Genomic DNA, 20,544 nt, shown 5'->3' on the forward strand with positions numbered 1-20,544 from the left:
TTGAATGATGAATTGTAAAAGAAAAATTAATTTTAAAAATAAATAGAAAAACCTAACTTGAGTCAGTATACTAAATGTATAGATCAATCATGAGACCGGGATAATTTCTTATAAAAAAAAGTTGAATAAAATAATGAAAGTTAGATCTCAAGCAAGCTAAATGATGAAAGGTAAAATTAAAAAAATATAAAAAATAAATCAACCCAAGTTAACTCTACTAACTCGTGACCCATGATATGAGATAGGGAAAACTTCATAGAAATGAAAACAAAGAAGAAATTTTAAAGTTCAAGGCCTAATAACCTAATGTCGAATGATGAAATTAAAAAATAATTATTTTTTAAAAAAATAATACAAAATACCAGAGTTTAATCAGATTAATCTTTGAAACTTGTGACCCGGGTCTTCAGACCGAGATTACCTCATAGAAAGTAAACATAAAAAAAAAATTACAAAGCAAAATTTCCGATCATCCAAATATCGAGAGATGAAATTGAAAAAAAAATCAATTAAGAAAATGATTAAAAAACAACAATATCAACCAAAAGAATAACGATCAAATATTGTATAAAAATAAAATAAAATAAAATAACGGGAGATAAAATTGAAAATAAAAAGAATGACGATCAAATCTAATATCAAAAAAATTATAAAAACAAAAGAAATTACAAAAAGAAACGAGGATCAAATTGGATAAGAAATTAAATGAAATCAAATATTAAGAAATGAAATTGAAAAACAAAATCAATTTCAAAAAACATTAAAAGCAAAAAAAATAGCAATAAAAAGAATAAAAATCAAAATTGATACAAATATAAATTGACAACACATATTTAATTTTTAGAATAGCATGCACGAAACACAAGGTAAAAAAAAGATAAAAAAAAATAACTTGTGGTGTTGCATCGTCAGTCTTTCACTGACACATGCCCCATCACCTAGAAGAACTAGGTGTGTCGCTCCTAATGCCATTGTGGAAGCTAACATTTGGCTGTGCGGGCAACACCTCACCCATTGTTTGAAAAAGATGAAGCTCTCTACATGATAGCACATGTGTTGCTTGTATCATTCACCTTTGATTTTTACTAATATTTTATATTTATTAAAATATCATAGTATATCTTAATTAATTTTATTATAACTAAAAAATTATGATGAGAATACAAAAAAAACTGATGGACACTAGTTTTAAAAATTATGCTTTAAATGGTGATTTAGTCATTTCATTATATTTTTAAAATAAAAAAAATAATTTATTTCTAATCAATTTAATAGTAACTAATGAACCTTAAGAAATACTATATTACTTCCAAAAGTCTCAATAATTTTTTATTTTAAAAGCAAAAGTATTTTTATATTGTAGTAATTCACTAAGTTTTGTGTGTATATTAAAACATTAAATCCTTTTAGTTATTTTTTTTTAAGTCGGGAGTTTGAATTTCCAAATTATTTTAGTTCAATATATATACTCAATTATTTTTTTTCTTTCTTTCCTTTTCTCTTTAGTTACTAAAAAAATTGAAAAAAAGAGAAAATTATTTGAGGTGTTTGCACTCTATGGTTTTATAAATTAAATTTGAATATCATATTTTATATTTGTTCATGACACTTTTATATCTTTATTGATGCCTGTAAATAAAAATCAACAAAATAATTTGAAAAAATTATAAAATTGCCATTATATTCTAAATAAAGACTAAAAAGCCATTTCATGCTAATTTCATGAGGTTACCATTACCTCTTTTTTAAAAAGAATAGTCGTTGAACATCACACCAGTTTTTTTAACAAAATTTTCCATTTATATAAATATCATTTCCAGCCACCATCACAGCGTCTACATCCTCTCTTCTTTCACCCCCAACCACCATTTCTAGCCACTGTTAACTCCGTCGACAACCATCATTTATAGCTTAAAACATACGCAAACATCATGTCTGATTTCTTTCTTACAATAACTCCCCATCATACTCTCCCTCTACCCACTGCCATATTTTTAGCAGATACAACACGCTGTCGACGGCAACCAGCACAAATGCACACCAACCATAATTCACCGCATCCCACATGCTATGGTCAAACATGATTGTGGTTAATTTAAAATATATTAAAGGGATATTTTTTTTATTTTTTAAAAATTAATTTTGAGATTAGTACATTAAAACAATCCAAAACATGAATAAAAATTTAATTTTTTTTAAAAAATAAAATTTTAAAAACACGGATCACGTTTCCAAACTTGCTATGCATTGGATTCCTCACTACCACCAAAATTTATTTCCTTCTACGTTGTTATTAGGGTTGTTGTTAGGGGTGATTATTTTCAGTTCGTTTTTTATCAAAAAACATAATCAAACCGGTTTAGAAAAAAACCAAAATCGAACCGAAACTTGTTCAAACCGACTGATGTTGATTCGGTTCGGTTATTTTAGAACAAAAACCAGTTTTTTCAGTTTGGCTTGATTTTTTCGGTTATTGTTTTTCCAGTTTTCTCGATTTAATCGATTTTTTAAATTTTTTTTCACACCCCTAGTTGTTGCCATCACTTATCCTCCACTACACTGTTAAAAGCATGCAAACAATTCCAACAAAGCTATTTTTTTAAATTGAATTTTTATATTTTTATTTTAAATTAATTTTTTTATGTTTTCACATCATTTTGATGTACTAATATCAAAAATAATTTTTAAAAAATTAAAAAATATATTATTTTAATATATTTATAAATAAAAAATATTTTAAAAAATAATTTTCACCATATTTCTAAACAGCCCACGCCAACACCAGAACAAGAACACACCCTCCCAAGAAACAAAAATAGCATATTCTAATTATATAGCACATTGCTATCATAAAAAGAACACATACCGACAACATAATTTTCATGGATTTCACTTTATCAACATGCCCTCATATGCATCAAATGCTAATGGTACGCAAAGCTGGAGTAGTTGAGATGAACTACTCAAGTTTTAGAATAAAAGGCATACCACATGCAAGAAAAGAGTAATTGCCACGGTATTGAAAATAGAAGCTACTAAAAATAAGTTATTCTATGATATGACATTTCATGTGTCAATATATTTATTGATTGATAAATTTATAAATAAAATTGAAATAATCATGGGAAAGGAAAAAGATGCTAATAATGTTGAGTGAATGCTGTATAAAGTGAAGAAACTGAAGATAAATTACGTGGAGTTTGGATTAAGAATTACGATATTAAGGCAAACTTTGTAAATTTAAAGTTGTTGTTGATATCTAATTTAATGTATGTAATATTATTATACCTAACTAATATATTGTTCATGTTAAATAAATGGCATCAAATAAATATATTCTCTGGAAAAGAAAATGAAAGAAATACATAAATATTAGGGGTGAGTAAAAAAATCAAAAAATCGAGAAAACCGGAAAAAAATAACTGAAAAAACCGAACAGTGAAAAAACCCGATTAAAATTTTGAAAAAACCGATCGGTTCGGTTTCGGTTTTACAAGCATAAAATCAAAAAAACCAAACCGAACTCAAACCAGTAAAAAACCAGGGAAAAAAATCAAGCCAAACCGGTTTGAACCGGTTTTTGTCCTAAAAAACCAAATCGAAACTGGTCAGTTTGAACCGTGAAAAAAACCAATTAAACCGATTAAAATTTTAAAAAAACTGGCCGGTTCAGTTCGGTTTTATAAGTTTAAAATCAAAAAAACTAAACTGAACCAAAATCAAGTCAAACTGAAAAATCAAATTTGGATAAAAGGTCAAGAGGATGTACTATCAAGTTCATCATTACATAAATAGAACTATCAAGTATATAATTCAAATGTGCTTGGGTAAAAGATTAATTCATAATTAACTTCCATCATTATTACAATCCAAAGTGAACATGGATTGAATTCAAAGGTTGGTTAGGATCGTATTGTAAGACTTCACCTGGATCGTACTATGCGGATCAACTTAGAGTCTATGTTGATCTAGATACACTAAAGAAATAGGTTAGGGACAACATGGTTGATCCAAGTAAATCCTGAATAAAATCCCATTGATGTTTGATTTTTTTTAAATAATATTGTTTTGAATATTTAAAAAGAAATAGACTAACTCGCCTGATTCATGACTTAGGTCTTCCCTTGAGTCAATCCCTGAATTAGATTTAATAACTATGCTAACAAATTGACTCAAAAAATCCAAAACTCAAAGCCTGATGTAGGGCGAGTTGCTAATTAAACCAGCAAAACTGTTGACCTGGTACAACTCATTCAAACTAGTGCTTAACCGAAGAGAGCACCGTGATTTTTTTTTTGTTTCGTCTTTTGTATGCTTTAAGTAGGGGTGATTGTTTTTTGTTTGGTTTGATTTTTACCTATAAAAATAACCAAACTGAAATTTTATAAAATACAAAAAATAAACCAAAAGCGAACCAAAACCGGTTCCAACCAACTAGTTTCGTTTTGTTTCAGTTTGATTATTTTATATTAAAAACCAAAACTCAACTGACCAGTTTCCGTTATATACAGTTCGGTTATTTTATATTAAAAACAAAAAACTATATTGTTTATTGGGATTTTGTTTTACTTTCTGATGGACTTGGTTTTGATTCGGTTAAATTTAGTTTAGTTTTAACTAAACTGGTTTGATTCGATTGAAGTTTTTTGATTTTAAATTTATAAAACCAAAACTAAACCGATTCAAATATTTTTTTAAATATTCTAATCAGTTTTTTTTCTTCTAGTTTTCTCTATTTATCAATTTTTTTTCTCATCCCTGACTAACTTTTAGACAAAACAACTCCTCTTATGGATTTCACTTGCTTCTGTGCCAAGCATGGATTTCATAACGTCTTCATTAAGCAAATCTGATGCACACCGGCACTAGTTGAGTGCACGTCGTCTAATAGTGTTATTATTAGGAAATGTTATTGGCCCCCACTTCATTCCAAGCCAAGGTTGCAAGGCCAAAACGAGTCACAAAAGCCACCTCTTTTTTCAAAGTTGTTCATGCTCATATGCACTTCGCAAGACAGTAGAATGAACAAAAAGATTTTCTAGTGTTATTTGCCTTCAATGCAATAATAATTTATACTCCTAGTTTATGTGTTAATTTTACACTTTTGTGCTCCGCTGTCAAAATCAACGCCATAAATCTCGCAGCACCAAAAAATGATGATGGCAAAGGCACATCGTGAGTGCTGCATTTAATTTGGCAAGCAGACTATACACCAAATAAAGAAGGGAGTAAACGGTTGCAGCTATGATAATGTCTCCTCCGCAGCACTCTCAGGGGCTTGTTTAGCGGAAATGACTCGGTCGAGGGTCTGGTCTGGGACTGCAATTCCAGCAGTCTCCAAATCTGCAACTATTGCGATCGCTGCATCCAGTTCCCCAAGGTCAACACACAAGGAGATTATTTCGTCGTATAGAGTACTGCAAATTGATGAGAATATGATTAGATTTCAAACAAGAATTGCTGGAAGGACATTCATGTTTGTAGCTAAAATGAATATCAGAACACTTCATTGATATATAAGTTTTTAGCTCGCAAAAAGACCAGTTCATCTTCATTTTCTTGTACCAATGCACGGATCTTACCTCCCGAATTGATAGCCTAGGCTGTGCGTTGTCTGCAAGATCTTCAAAAAAGCTGAAGGCATTGGAGCCCTAATAGCCGCCCGCAATATCATGGCACAATCTCCAATAGTGGGTGTTCCACCCAATTCTATGACCTGAAATATTATTCAGTGCTTTCATTCCACATGGGATGATGGTAAAAAACTAATAAAAATCAACAAAGACGACCAAAAACATTAGTAACCTTACTAATACTGATCTGAAGAACAAAGAAATTTGAATGATTTGATAGAAATGTGGATAGATTTCCCTAATGTGCTACTTAAGACCTTGTTTTTTTGTTTATGTCCATCATCGTTCTAAATACACAGACATGAGTATACCAAGGAACAATTTACTGGAGGAAATGAAGAACGGTAACACAACTAAATAAGGCTAACTGAAAGATAACTAGAAAAAAGGAAAAAGGTTACTAGGAATTTGCCTTCAGCATTAATTGAATTGCCAACTCGACTTCCCATTCTTGTGACCACCTCTGGAGAGGCCTCTTCTTTATTTCTCTCTCCCATGTCCAACCCCAAGCATCAGCTATTAAATACATGTCTTCCACATCAAAAACTTTTCTGTTTCTCATCTCCTTGAAAGCCTCAAGTATATCTTCAGGAAACCAGTCGTCGTCGTCGTCGTCCTAACATGGGAAATAATAAATATTTATTTTTTAATGCATAAATTAATTTGACATTTAACAACACAGTACATTGAATCTATCAAGCAAAACGTTTTGATCAAGTTTATAGATTTCTGTTGACAAGAAACATTAATACGACACAAAAGGAGTGCTTCGTTTCAATCCCCCATAGAAAGGGCTAACCTAAGTCACTTTTTTTAAGAAGCGAAACTACAAAAGCTATAAGACAATCAACTTGATCAACTGCATAAAATGAAAGAAAAAAGAAAAAAAGGTAAGGAAAGGAAAGGAAATAAAAAAGGCAGCAAATCTAACGGTTTCTCGTACCGCCACAGCTAGTCGAGCAGCTCTTCTTCTTGATTTTTTTGACATTCTAGTTGTTTGATCAGAGTCTTTCAACAGTTGCACTCCAATCATTTGAAGGGGCTTCTTAGCCTCAGCTTCCTTGGCCTTCACAATCCTTTCTGCATCTTGGCTCTCAGTTTGTTCTACTTCTACTTCAACTTCCCCCTCTTCATCAGCCTCCTCGTCTTCAACCTCTTTTGCAACATCTTCTACATCATCATCATCATCATCTTCATCCTCGTCCAACTCATCTGGAAGTTCAGATGTCTCCATGTCCACTGGCTTAACATGATTGCCATTGAAGCCCTCTCCAAGAAATCTGCGCTTCCAGAATTCTGTATCTCCTTCATGCAACTGGATTCGTGAAATTAGTTCATCTACCTCTTCATCAACCTGCAGACAAATTACATGCAGATTTGATCAAATGAAACCAAGACAGTGAAAGCACTGCCAAGAATATCAGGTACACAACAGAAAAAAAATTTGGATGAGCATTGGAGAAGTGTGAATAAGAGAGTAGTCTTTCTTTTTGTTATTTCTAGCCCAAGATAATACTATCAAAAATAAAAGGAAAAGAGAGAATAATTTTAATGAATGACTAACCTCTTCCTCCTCCTCCTCCACAGGTGGGACCCAGAGAGGCCGGCCACGAGAACGGTTTATTCTCCTTGCCTTTTGCACACGCTGATAAAGAACATTTCTAGTTCCATCAATTGGTAGACCTTGCGCTTCTAGTTCATCCTTTAACTCAGACACTATCATCTTGCTAGCAGCCTTAGGCTTAAGAACATTACGGTCTGGACCTCTGATTATTTTCCTCAATCTCTCCTCTACTCTAAGGTAATCAGATTCAGATGCATCCCCCAGAGCTGCAAGTCCTTCATTTCGTAACATCTTCAAAAGCTTTCGATGGTGAGCCTTCCAATCCTCAAGACACCTTTGCTTAAGGGAGGTTTCCATAGGGTTTGAGTATATAAATCCATCACAGTCGGGATCTAGAGGAGTTTTACCTCTTCGAGGCACCCAACGCTTGCGCTCACCAGTAAGCCCGCCCTCAGCAACGTATCTGAATTATTTTCAACAATGGTCAATGCATCCCTAATGGATTGACAGCCAGGACATGCGCATTATAATCTCTAATTCATTAATATGTATAAGGAAATTGATAGGAAAATGTTGTTATGAATATACGAAAGCACGTAAAAAAATTTCTTAGGAGACTTGGGACTTTGTGTGTGTCAATAACAATAAAACAAACATAACAGACTTGCAGCAACTGCCTTGGGTTTATTAATAAGCACACCTAGCAACGTAATCAATCTCGTATCCAAGTTCAGCTTCTTCTTGCAAAGGTTCAATCCATGAGCTAACTAATGTCCGATATTTTCTGCTCAATATCATGGCCCTTGGTGGAATAGGTTGGTTATCTTCGGCCATGGCTTCTAAAGCTTCCAGCAAGTCAACAATCCTACCTGATTCAAAAAAGAACACAATCTACAACTTATTTTTGGGTTACGCAATCCAAACATAGTTCAAGGATTCAAATGAAAAAAAAAATAATATGCATCTGCCAGAGAAACCAATAGATGGAAATTCAATACATGTACACAAGGACCTATAACGTGTAGAATTACAGATGAAGCATGTTGCTGTATATCACATAATACGATCTACTAAAACATCATTCTACCTAAAGCAACTGGCAATCCAGTTGTCCAAGGTTTCAATGCTTTTGATCAAAACATCAAAAGATTACAATAAATGGAAATCTAAGAAAAGGTTGGGAACTTGGACTTCACATATCCTGACTGCTTCATATTTATGGGCATTTATTTGTTTCTCTCATAATCATCCACCCATAAATGTTCTCTTTACAGTTAATTGTAAAATTTGTATATGAGTGATGTAGAACTGAGAAAAAAGGAATTACACGTCTGTTGGAGAAGATTGAACCTAGGCCATGTGCCAGATCATAAAAATTACCATCCTCTGACTTTGATTGATTGGTTTAGCTGGTTAACCTTTTTTAAAATTGTAACTGAGAGCTAGCATTTCTTCATAAACATATCACTTGGGAACTGACACATGGTACCTCAGATATGGTATCAATGTCAAGATCCCAAGACGGCATAACAATGCAATTCCTTAAGCATATTTTATATATAACGTATGCATACTAGTTGCTCATTAAGTTCTATCATATTGCACAAGCTCTTTCTCTTACTCTCTGCCCTTTATTACTGTCAAATTCCATAAAGCACAAACAAGGGGCAGAACTCAAGTGAAGAATGATAACAAAAGCTGAACACTAGGTAAATTTTCAAGCTTTCTACTGAAAAAAATCTGAGAAATAAGGGGGCTAGTGAAATAAAAAGATAAAAAAAATGTCACTGTTACACTGAATGTATTTGAATGTCAATAATGTTATTGCATAACAAGGACTGGAAACATACAAAATATGTGTGTGCATACCTTCTCGACATAAAGCTCGAAGATACAAAGAAAGTGGGTCCCCAAACTTCCCTTCATTATGCAAAGCTTTTGTTCCTCCTTCAAACTTTCTAAGTGCACGGAAATGCCGAATAGCTTCACGCACTACACAGTACTTGGAAAAGCACTCCACTAACAGCCTGAACATCAAATAAGATGTTATCTATCACAGATAAAGAAATTGAGGAACAATGTGTGCAAGTTACCATGTGAATTTTTTACTATCATGTACGCACAACTCCTGTTTGAACAACTAATCTAGGTCTGCATTCCAAGGTCAACATAAAAATGATGATGTGCAAGTTCTATGGTCTATCAAGAAGAGATAATGTGCAATTAAATCTTAATTGTTTTATTTTCTATAAAAAATTATAAACAGACAGGAATGTAGTAAATTTGTTATTAACATATAACTTGATATTAGTATACATTCTTTACATAAAAAAATTATGTTATTGGCTGGAAAAAAAAAAAATAATTTCCATGTGCTTAATTTTTTATGTTCATGAACTGATGTAGAAGCTTGAGCCCGATCAAAAAGTTACCAAACAAACTGAAGTGTTCGATACTTGGATCACCTCTGCTTAAGTTGAACTCTAACCAAGATATTTAACCATAGAGAAGGTACAATCAATTGCTTTGCCATCAAATAAGGAATTTTTTCAATTTTCCTTTGAAGTTTCTTCAGTGGGAAAAAATAAATGGCCACCTGACAAAATCAAACACCTTATCTCACCATTAAAAACCCAGAAAAAGAAAATTGTAAACACCTTAACATTAAGTCAAAAACCATTTGTAACTGCTGCATTTCAGCAAGACACCACTCAAAACACCCAAATATTACCATGCTGCTAACAATAAGAACCAACAATACTTACGTGTAATATGAACACTTACAATTGGATGTCTTACACAACAATACTTACGTGTAATATGAAAACTTATCATGAACAGTAAATTACACTGAATTGATCATCATATCAAATAATTCAGTGATAAGCATAAAACAATCAAAAGAAACGTGATGAACTAGGACAAGTTTTCTTGAAGTATTCACTCTGTCATGAAAAATTGCAACTTACGCATAAGTTTTCACATTAGGTTGTATACGCTTGTGGTCTTCAACCATCATGCCAAGCAATTCAGCAACATCTTGCACCCTGTGTTTCATGTCAAAATCCCAACATGAAAAATAGGGATACTAAATAAAACATAATTAATTACAAACAAGTTTAGAAATAATCTAGCTTTTCTAGCATAAACTAAGCAAAAAATTCTTTGAAGAAATTACACATAATGCATGGGGTCTTTAGTATGCTTCCTTGTTAAGAATCAGTGGGTATATTAATACAAATCACAACAAATTACATACAAGTTTGGAATAGTATAAATTTTCAATTTCAGACTACATCTTCAAAATTTCCTAGCACAAACTAAGCAAACGATTCTTGGAAGAAACTAAGCATAATGCATGGAGAACTTTAGTATGCTAGCTGATTAGAACTCTATTAGGCAAGAAATATTCAGTTGGAGATTGCCCATCAATAAGGAGAGCATATTCCTAAAAGCAAAGAATGATGTGGCCCTTACAGAACACCAACCTAGAATTTTTACAAAAGCTAACCAAGCACCTTTATTGAACAGCAGTGCAAGTTTAGGAAAAAGGACAGTTTCTAATAAAGGAGCATGGCTAGTGCATTCGATTTGCAATAGAATTTACCTGTCATAGGATTCAGCCCTGGTATATGCTTGAATCACCCAATTATACGACTCAGTATCGGGTTTCATATAGTCTGATCAAAGACACTTATGAGCATTGTTGAAAAATCAAATCCAAACCTAAAGAAGTCAGTACAGCTAGAACAAAAATAAAACTCAAAGTTGTCTCAAGGCTTGGTAAACTACAAACAATAGTACCTCAATTGAATACTGATTTCAAGTAAATGTAACAAACACAAAATTTTGATTATTGATCAAAGAAAGGTAAACTTGATCAAAAATGAAATAACTGAAACCAAATTATTCATATCCTGAAACCTCAACTTAGTCAAGGCCCAAAATGGTGACCAGTTAGCAAAGCAATTGCAGTATTCATATGCCTGGGGATTCCTTCAAAAAAGATCACTCTTCTCTACAGATGTAACAAAATTACACTGCTACAAGATCAATGCAACATGCGATCAATCTCTGACTGAAACATAATGCTTTATATAATATGAGCAGCTTCAATAAATTAAACAAGAAACAATTAAAATCCCAAATGTCAATCCACAAAGTAAAGAAAGTAAACCTTCTCCGTACTCCATGTTCTCAAATGTTGCAAAAGATATTTCAGGTATTCCACAAGTAGCCTATATAAAAAGAAACAACAAATATCAGTCTGGGACCGAAATTTCTAGAAAACCAACTCTGCATGATAGCACGTATTCTGCAATAACCTAAAAAAAGAGAGAAGAAAACAATTTAAAGCATCCATCCAACATGCAACTGTTGATACCACATTGTTTAAATCTCATAAACACATACTATAACCAAGTATCCTTTCAAACAACTACAGAAATGTTACAAAACAGCTAAACTTTCAAAAGCCAATTCCATTCAACAACCAAAAACCAATTCAAAAACCTGGAACCATCACATACCAAAATTAACACGACTCACCTGCACACTAAGAAGACAATTAAAATGAAAAGTCGTTGCCATCCTCCCCGCTTCCTCCATCGCATAAGCAATATCCAATGCATTAGAATGATCCCCAACTTTACAATCCTCCTCAATCATCAAATCATAAAGCTCATCCGTAGCTCTCAATCCGCCATTTGCTCCCTTCAAAAACACTCTATTGGCATCCTCCATAAATCTTCCCTTCACAAGCTCCTCTAACCACATACAAAAACAATAACTAAACAAACAAATAAAATTATAAGCACAACTCATCCCAATTCTATAAATTGCACTATCAAATTGTACCAACAAGAAGAATCCATGCGCGCCGAATATCATAATTTAATTTCTCCATTGCCGCTAGTAATTCTAACCCTCTAGTACCAAATCCTTTTGATCCAAACAACCGGATTAACGCTATACATGTTTCGTGCAGCGGCCTATGTCCTGCGCTCAATTCTCTTCGTAACGATTGCATCTAATTTACAAAATAAATTAATTAATTAATAAAAAAACTTTCACTTCAAAATCAAAACCTAAATATTCAAAATTCAAGTTAAAAGAAGGCAAAATTGAATTCCGAGAGGGAGGTGGTAGAGGGTACCGCGCCTTCATGATCACCATTGAGAGTATGAGCAACAATGAGACCGTGAAAGGAGCGGGGTCCAGGGGAGAGACCAGCAGCGATCATATCATAAATGACATCTGACACGCCGTTCGAGTCGCGATTTCTCGCGCGGTGCATGAGCTCTTCCATGAATGCGAACCGGAGGTTTTTCTCCTCTGCGGAAACGACGACGGAGAGCGGTGAGCCATTGTCGTTTTTTTGTTTTGGTGGTTTCTTTCGCCTGGATTTTTTCGGCGCAGTTGCTGAGGTAGAGGCGTAAACGACGCCGTTTTTAGAGGGGAGGGAGTGGCGGGGTTTGAAAGGAAGTGGAGTTTGGAGAGAGAGGAGAAACATTTTTTTTTGGATAAGAAGGGTTTAAGAGAGAGTTTGCTGGGAGCCAAAGGTGATAAGGAGGGAGAAGATGGTCACGTGATATGTCACGTGTTAACGGTAACATAAATTATAGGCGCATTTCCAATACTTTAACTCGAAGGAGTCATCTAAGTTTTCATTGTTTGTTAATTTAGCTCCTTTTGTATAATTATTCAATATACCCCCTCCGAAGTCATTCTATAGAGATCCTCAGGGGCTTATAGTTTAATTAGTTGAACACTAGGGATGTCAAATAGTATACACGGACATAGTTTCTTTATATTCATTGGATCAAAATTTAGATATTAATATTTTTTTAATTTGTTTTAATTTTTTTGAAAACTATAATTTATATCCTGGATTAATTTATTTTTTAAATTAAAAAAACAAAAAAAATACCTTTATATATAACTAGCTATCTAAGTCGCGCTCTACTACGGATAATAATTTTTTTTCAAGAAATATCGGGTATGTAAGTTACTTCGATATAAATCGAAAAACCTATGTAAGAATCTAATTAAATAAATTGATAATTATCTATTTAAATAAATAAAAAATAGTCTTTAATAATAACCAAAAAAGAAATAAAAAAGAATTGAGAGATGAATGTCGATTAAGATACTCAATCACAAAAAATAAAATATTCACCTAGATATGTTAACTAAAATTGCTTATTTAAATCAATAAAAAATAAATCTGCAAAAACTTGTGACATCAAAGATAAACACAAATGAAACTGACTGAATAAATCCATAACCTAAAAAAGATTTACGCAATGCCAAACATGTTAAAAATAATATTTAAAAAATAATATTTTTATTTTGAAAAATAAAGTTCATTTGTATAAAACAATAAAAAATATAAATGATTTGGAATAATATCTTGAAAAATAAAACACAAACAAAACAATTAAAAAAAACTTATATTCTAAAAACCATGCAAAACCTATGACTTAGGTTATGAGATCGAAATAAAAACATATAAAAAAAATTAAAAAAATCACAAAATTAATATTTTAAAAAAGAAAAATACTGCATAACAATAAAATCATATAAAGTCTAATACTTAACAAATCAAATGTCAAAGGATGAAATCAGGAAAAAAAGACTAATCACACAAAAGGACCTAAAAAATAAGGGTGGAAATAAAATAAAATAAAAAGTAATTAGATGGAAAATAAAAAATTTCAATTGGAGGGTTAAATCAAATTGAAAAATCATTTTAACAAAAAGAAAAACAAATCAAAATAATGATGGTCAAATTGAAAAAAATAAAGCAACAAAAACTTTGATTAAAAGCCAAAAAAACTTTAACAAAAAGACCAAAGAAAAAATAAAAAATTAAAAGAATAAAGACCGAAATGAAAATTGAAACATATGATAAATTATCATTGAAAGACTAAATTGAGAAAAAAAAATCTATAAAAGGAATAAGAAGGAAATAAGAAATTAAAAAAAATAAAAACTAAAATTGAAAAAAAAGGACAATTATGCACTTTACATAGCAAGAGAGAGAAAAGAAGAAGGAAAAAAGAAATGATTGTCAGTGACACTTCGACCACCATACATCATCATGTGCCAAACCATGTGAAAGAAGACACAGTGGTGTATTCAAATAGACGATGGAAAGTCAAGTTTGGCCATCGAGTGGCGTTACACGCACTACCTGAAAGACACGGACGCCACACATTCCCTAGCGCATGTTGAGCATGCGCCAACAACTTTCCTGATTAAAAAATTAAAAATTCAACATGAAAAATACCATAACATTCCCCATAACCCTAGTGGTTACAAAAAAAAAAACTTATGTAAAAGTAAAAAAATACCCCCTAATGCAATCATGATTTTTTGTATTATCTTAGGCAAAAAAATATACTTTTACTATTAAATAAATAATGGGAAAAAAACCATTATCTAACAACCTAAAACTATTTTGATATCGAGGTAAAGAAGTATTTTTATTGTTTAAAAATTTATAAAAAGTAAAAACACTTTGGTTAATAGCTCTAAATTTTATTGACTCTAAAGGTAAAATATTATTTTTACAGTGCAAAAAAATAAACAAGACCTAATTTTACTAAAGCAATCAACGGTAAACTAAGTGAAAAACTTTGGTTACTATATCACAAACACTAACAAATTACTTCAAGTTAAATAAAAATTTTCTCTTTAATTTTGTTTGTTTGGTTTTAAGCACAATCAAAATTGGCATTGATGACATATATATTAGTAACTTTACGTAGTTGATGATAGAAATTGAGAGGACTTGCTACATTTCATAAACATGGACCGGTGATCATAAAGATCAAAGGGATTTTCGCTCTCTTGCTCAATTAAACGAGCTCGCTAAAGCTTGATAGGCACTCTTCTCTCTTGTTTGTTTGGAAATCCACAAAACTTAATATATACTCATATATTCCTTCCTCCACAATGCCCTCTCTCCTTTGTATCCCATCAAAAACCCATCATATAAACCCTACAAAGTGCAAGTTATGATGGTGATCTATGATAAACATGAGATTAATATTACATGGAAATAAAATAGAGATTCAAATCTTTAATTGGAGAGGATTCGTGTGTATTACAATGAAGCAAATGGTGAAAGATATATGCCAAGTGCTGCTCTTAAGATTACATCAATAATACATTTATTTTGTTTTAAAATGTTCTGGGTTGTTTTTATAACTCCTTTCTCTATCTTTTTTTTGGGCTTGAAAGAAGCAGATATGAAATGAACATGAGAGGTTTTGCTTTCAAAGGAATTATGGCTTAGTATGATGAGAATTGAAGAAGGGTTTCATCTTTTTAGCATTAAGATTACTACTTTTACAAGTTGCACTAATTTTTATTCAATTTAAAAGATGTCTTAGAGCATGATAGTAAGGGCTTTTAAAAGTACTTTTTGCTTGGAAAAATATCAAAATAATTTTTTTTTATTTTTTAAAATTTATTTTTGACACCAGCACATCAAAATAATTCAAAAATGCTAAAACAATAATTTGAAGCAATATTTTTTCAAATTTTGACAAAAAAACATTTATAAAGCGAGAAGATTGGGTATTAGATGGTATAAATCCTGTAAATAATCCAAACTTTGTTGATTATAATTTTAAAAATTATTTTGATCCAAATATAAACGATAATTCCTAGAAGAAAAGAGGTAATTCCCAAAAGAAAAGAGATTGGACAAAAAAATAACTATGTTTTTTCTAGTGTGTGTGTGTGTGTGTATATATATTTCAGGTTAGATTTGAGTTGAGTTTTGATAACATCTATATCTTATCTATTATGCATCAAGTAATGTAATTATTTTTTTTTAAAAAAAATACAATTCATTCAGATTTAATATCCATTAAATTCAAATTAAATTATCATTCATTCGAATCTCTCATTTTCATCACCTTTATCTAATTTATTAACGCTACTAAAATATTATTTATCATAGCATGTCAAATAAAAAAAATATTAACTTATAACAAAAGATATTATACAAATCTCTTTTTATTTTTTTAAAACTAATTTATATATGCCTATTAATATTATTATACATGTTTTTGTTTCCAGCTATGCTTCTAAATATTTAAATAAATCATTAATGATGTGTAATTTTAACTTATAACAATTAAAAAGAGATAAAAAAAATTAAGGAAAAAAATTGAATCTTAAATTACTTAACATTTTTTTTGTTATTTACAAGCATTGCATACATGACTTTGCAAATAGCAAATGCTTGCTTGTTGAATAACTAAGGTATGTGAGGTGCAGGAAGTAAAAATCTTATGGATTTAAAACTTGTACAAACATATCATTATATTATGCTTAATTTTTTTTATTAATTAGAATAGAAGTGGTAAAATTCGAACTCATGACCGTTTAGTCATTAAGATTCTAATATCATGTTAAAGAATCATCTTAACCCAAAAGTTTAAGTTGTTAGGTTGGCTCCGTTAATAATTTTATATTATTCTCTAACATGTTTTTCATATTTTTAATTTATGTGATTTGCAAATAAGAAAACTTTCATCTATCATAATTTTCTTTCATAGATAGATGGCTATTACAACACTTTATTTTTATGTAGAGTTTATTCTTCTCTACATACCTAATGACAGGACAGTTTGAAACAAAGTCTCACTAGATCAAGACCTCACAACTGATCATGCTACCTATGTAACTTTTCACTGCTCAACTGGGTTTTGTCTACACAAGGTAGGTGGATTAGTTGTTGTTGGATTTCGGAAGGAAAGAAACAATCTGGGCTATAGTTAATGGCTTCGCAACACAATGATCGAGGCCTGCTTCTATGAAATCTTTATGCACAAACTCAAAAGTACAAGATGTAACACCAATAATTGTGCTCTTCACACCCATTGCTCGAAGCTCCCTTGTCGCCTATTATACATGGTGGTTTGTAAATCATTAAACTACGTACTAAATAAATAAACAAAAAGCATATATAATATAATCATAATTGAGTTTACTTATATGAATAATCAAAATAAATTGATTTAAAAACTCCTCATTTGCACATTTTTTATTTAATAAAAACTGATTTTCTATTTTCAATTTGGTCAAATGATCACAAACTATTAAAATTAAAAACTTATATTTCACTACTTGAATTATTGTCACCAACCCCATTTTTCTCATTGAAAAATCCTTTTTAATTGTAATAATTAAATTGTATTTAATTTGTTGAAATTGAATATGTATTTATAAATATAATAAATGAGAAATTATCCTTATCATTTTTTAGTTTAGTCATTTTTATATTTACCATCCATGTTTTTTAAAATTATAGTTTACATCTTAAATCTTGTTATGCACATAACAATTTATATCCTAGACTATTCTGTAGTTTAGTTTATTCTACACTCACCAATGGTATAAACTATAATTTATAAAACACAGAAGATAAGTGTAAAAATAACTAAAGTATAAAATTTTCATGGTAATATTTTCTTTAACAAATTAACCTAACAATAGGGTTTGATTGATGAAAACGCAATGCAGATAATGAATAGAGACTTAATAAATTACATTATTATACAATTGCTATAATTGTTATTCTTTTGATGGAAACATATATTTTTATAGTATATAAACAATTTTTCATTCTTAAAGTGAGTTAAGTTCAATTTCACAAGAACATACCGCGGGACCATTCATGATGGGCATTTCCATATCCATTAAAATAAGATCAAAGGAAGCTCCATTGATATGAAGATCAACGACTTCCTTTCCATTTCTGGCTTCTTGAACTTTTAGCCCAAGACTTGTCACGAGCATCTTATGGACCATTCGAACGACTGTATCATCATCGACAACAAGCACAGTGAAACTATTTTTGCCTTCATTATTATTCTCTTCTCCACCAGCCATTACTTTGTTCCTCATATTGAACTTTGCAAGCTACACATTCCTGTTTCAAAAACCATTTTCATGTTTTTCTCTTTTTATGGACAAATGAAAAAATTATTGATGTATCAGAAATTCAAAATGAACAACAATAAGCAAAATAAATATGAAAGCTGGCTAAAAGCAATACCTAGCAGTAAATAAATTTGACTAATCAACCTAGTGATTCCCTGATTCGTGACCTAGGCTAGACTGGATTTCATGTCGAACTAGATGGGAGTTAACTTTGTCAAATAAGGTGAACTTGCAACCTATATTGACTTTTATGATACTTTTAAAACGACGTCGTTTCAAGATTTTTCTAAATTATATCATTTTGAATTGATTGAGATCAACTTGGGTTGAATCGCTAATTGACCTGCTAAACTCATGATCCGAGCAAGGTTTTATAACCATGCTTCAAATACAAAACTATAAAAAAAGTGGTATCTTTGCTACAAATAAGTAACTCAATTTTTTTTCCCTGCAATCTCAATTTCATAATTGAAATATCCTATGTCTTCTATTATACCATTTCTATCTTAGACTCTTCATTTGTTGAAAAAAATAAAAATCTACTTATAATAGAGCTATTCTTAAAAAATCTAAAAAAGAAAACAAGAAAAGTATAAGATTATATTTTATTCCTTTTAAAGCAAAACTATATAAATGCCATAATGAATAAAACATATAGTTTTCTATGTATTTTAAAAGTTTATTTATAAGGATTTTGGTCATAATATCTAAGTTTGTGACATAAGGAAAAAAGATTCATAGAAAAATTATTTATAAGATTTAATATTCTAAAACATATAATAATGATGAATTTACAAGTTAATTTTAACCTATAAAATATAATTTTCTCTATAAATTAAATAAAAAAAATTATAATATTCAATATTTTAATAAAGCCTAAGTTGGTCCTTAAGGAAAACAAATATATTATTCACCATATGACTAATATTTAAAATGAGATCATAAATCTAGAAAATAAAGCTCACACCTCATACATTTTCTTTTATTTTTTGTATATTATATAAAAAAAGAACAAAAAATTCAACAACAATAATAAAAGCATTAACAAACAACAATAATAAGATCCCTCAGATGAAATACACACACACACACACACACACACACACATTAAGAACATTCAAGTCATCTACATAAAATCTATTCAACCTCCTGACTGATCTCACTCGCATCCACACCCGATCATAACTAATTACATATATAAGTAAAAGCACTTTTAAAACAAACAATATTAAATATAACAATTATAACACATTTCACATGATTGATCACTAATAGCACAAATTATTGGTAAATATCTAGTATTTCTAAAAGGATTAAAAAAAACAAAATCAAAGAATAAACATTTGGTAATACACAGGTAACAAAATTACCTTAGAAAAAAAGAGTCCAAGGAGGCTCAATTTCTTCTATTGCACTTCTTGCTTTCATAACTGGAATTATATAGGCTTAAAAAGATGAAAGCCCCTTCATTTTGAAATTCAACAATGAGTTTCTGTGATTGAATGAGGACTAACTAGTAGTTAGATTTGTAGTTTGTCATTTAGTTACCAACTGTCAATATAAGGTAAAAACATATGAAAAGGTTACTATAACGTGTAAAGTGGAATTCATTAACTTCAATCTTTTTTTTTTGTTATAAATATTTTGAGATTCAGAAATCTAAAAAAATTTAGCTTTTTCGACAACTACAAAAAGTGTTATTAATGTCATTATCTCAAAAAATGCATAACAATAAAGTATTCTAGATATTCATGCATATGTATAATTTAGTTTGTGGATTCTAACATACTTTTGCACTTGTATTAGATACGATCGGATACATAATACTAAAGTTGTCTTTGTTCTTAACCAAATTGGCTCTTAGATAGAAAACTAGGTTTTGGAGTTGAGATGCTCACATGTTGATGAAAATGTTTAACTGCCTTGATACCAAAAAGAGAATTATTTTATTTTAGGTATTGAGCATTTATTGTTTTAGATATTATCGGGTAATTGAAGAACAAAATTTATATTCCAATTGATTAGAGTATTTTTCTTTTCTTTTCTTTTCTTTTAGGTACAAAATTATAGTTTCTCACCATTTTTTTTTGGTTTACATTAATGTGCTTTTTAAAAGCTTGTTTATCTATTTAGATTTGTGCTATGATCATAGGACTCATCAAAAGAGACGGTGTTTTTGTCATGATTTTGGTTCGATTTTTCTTCGATTGTGTTTGAGTTGAAAATCTTTTTTACTTGAAAAATATTGTAGAAAAGATAAATTAATAAAATCACGCTTTTACTCTGATTTCAATATTTTTCTCAAATTTTAATTATTTTTCATAGCTTTTTAAATATTGTTTTTGAACAAGTAGGCCAATTTAAGTTAACTTGTCAAACCTACAA

General features: G+C 30.5%; 2 protein-coding genes across 2 annotated transcripts; both read right to left on the minus strand.

Annotated features, from left to right (window-relative positions):
* Positions 1-5,022: 5,022 nt before the first annotated feature.
* LOC133668585 (uncharacterized) lies at positions 5,023-12,762 on the minus strand. The gene is made up of 13 exons (XM_062088534.1): positions 12,353-12,762; positions 12,055-12,226; positions 11,746-11,963; positions 11,375-11,435; positions 10,805-10,877; positions 10,167-10,244; positions 9,067-9,224; positions 7,898-8,066; positions 7,198-7,660; positions 6,577-6,987; positions 6,046-6,249; positions 5,583-5,716; positions 5,023-5,417 (listed from the first exon to the last, which is right to left on the minus strand). The coding sequence occupies exons 1-13, from the start codon at positions 12,707-12,709 to the stop codon at positions 5,243-5,245; spliced, it is 2,673 nt and encodes an 890-aa protein (XP_061944518.1). The 5' UTR covers positions 12,710-12,762; the 3' UTR covers positions 5,023-5,242.
* Positions 12,763-16,944: 4,182 nt separating this feature from the next.
* Positions 16,945-18,108, minus strand: LOC133668111 (two-component response regulator 24-like). The gene is made up of 2 exons (XM_062087851.1): positions 17,881-18,108; positions 16,945-17,118 (listed from the first exon to the last, which is right to left on the minus strand). The coding sequence occupies exons 1-2, from the start codon at positions 18,106-18,108 to the stop codon at positions 16,945-16,947; spliced, it is 402 nt and encodes a 133-aa protein (XP_061943835.1).
* Between the last annotated feature and the right edge of the window lie 2,436 nt (positions 18,109-20,544).

The sequence above is a fragment of the Populus nigra genome, chromosome 11, assembly GCF_951802175.1.
Source record: "Populus nigra chromosome 11, ddPopNigr1.1, whole genome shotgun sequence".
Taxonomy (NCBI): Eukaryota; Viridiplantae; Streptophyta; class Magnoliopsida; order Malpighiales; family Salicaceae; genus Populus; species Populus nigra.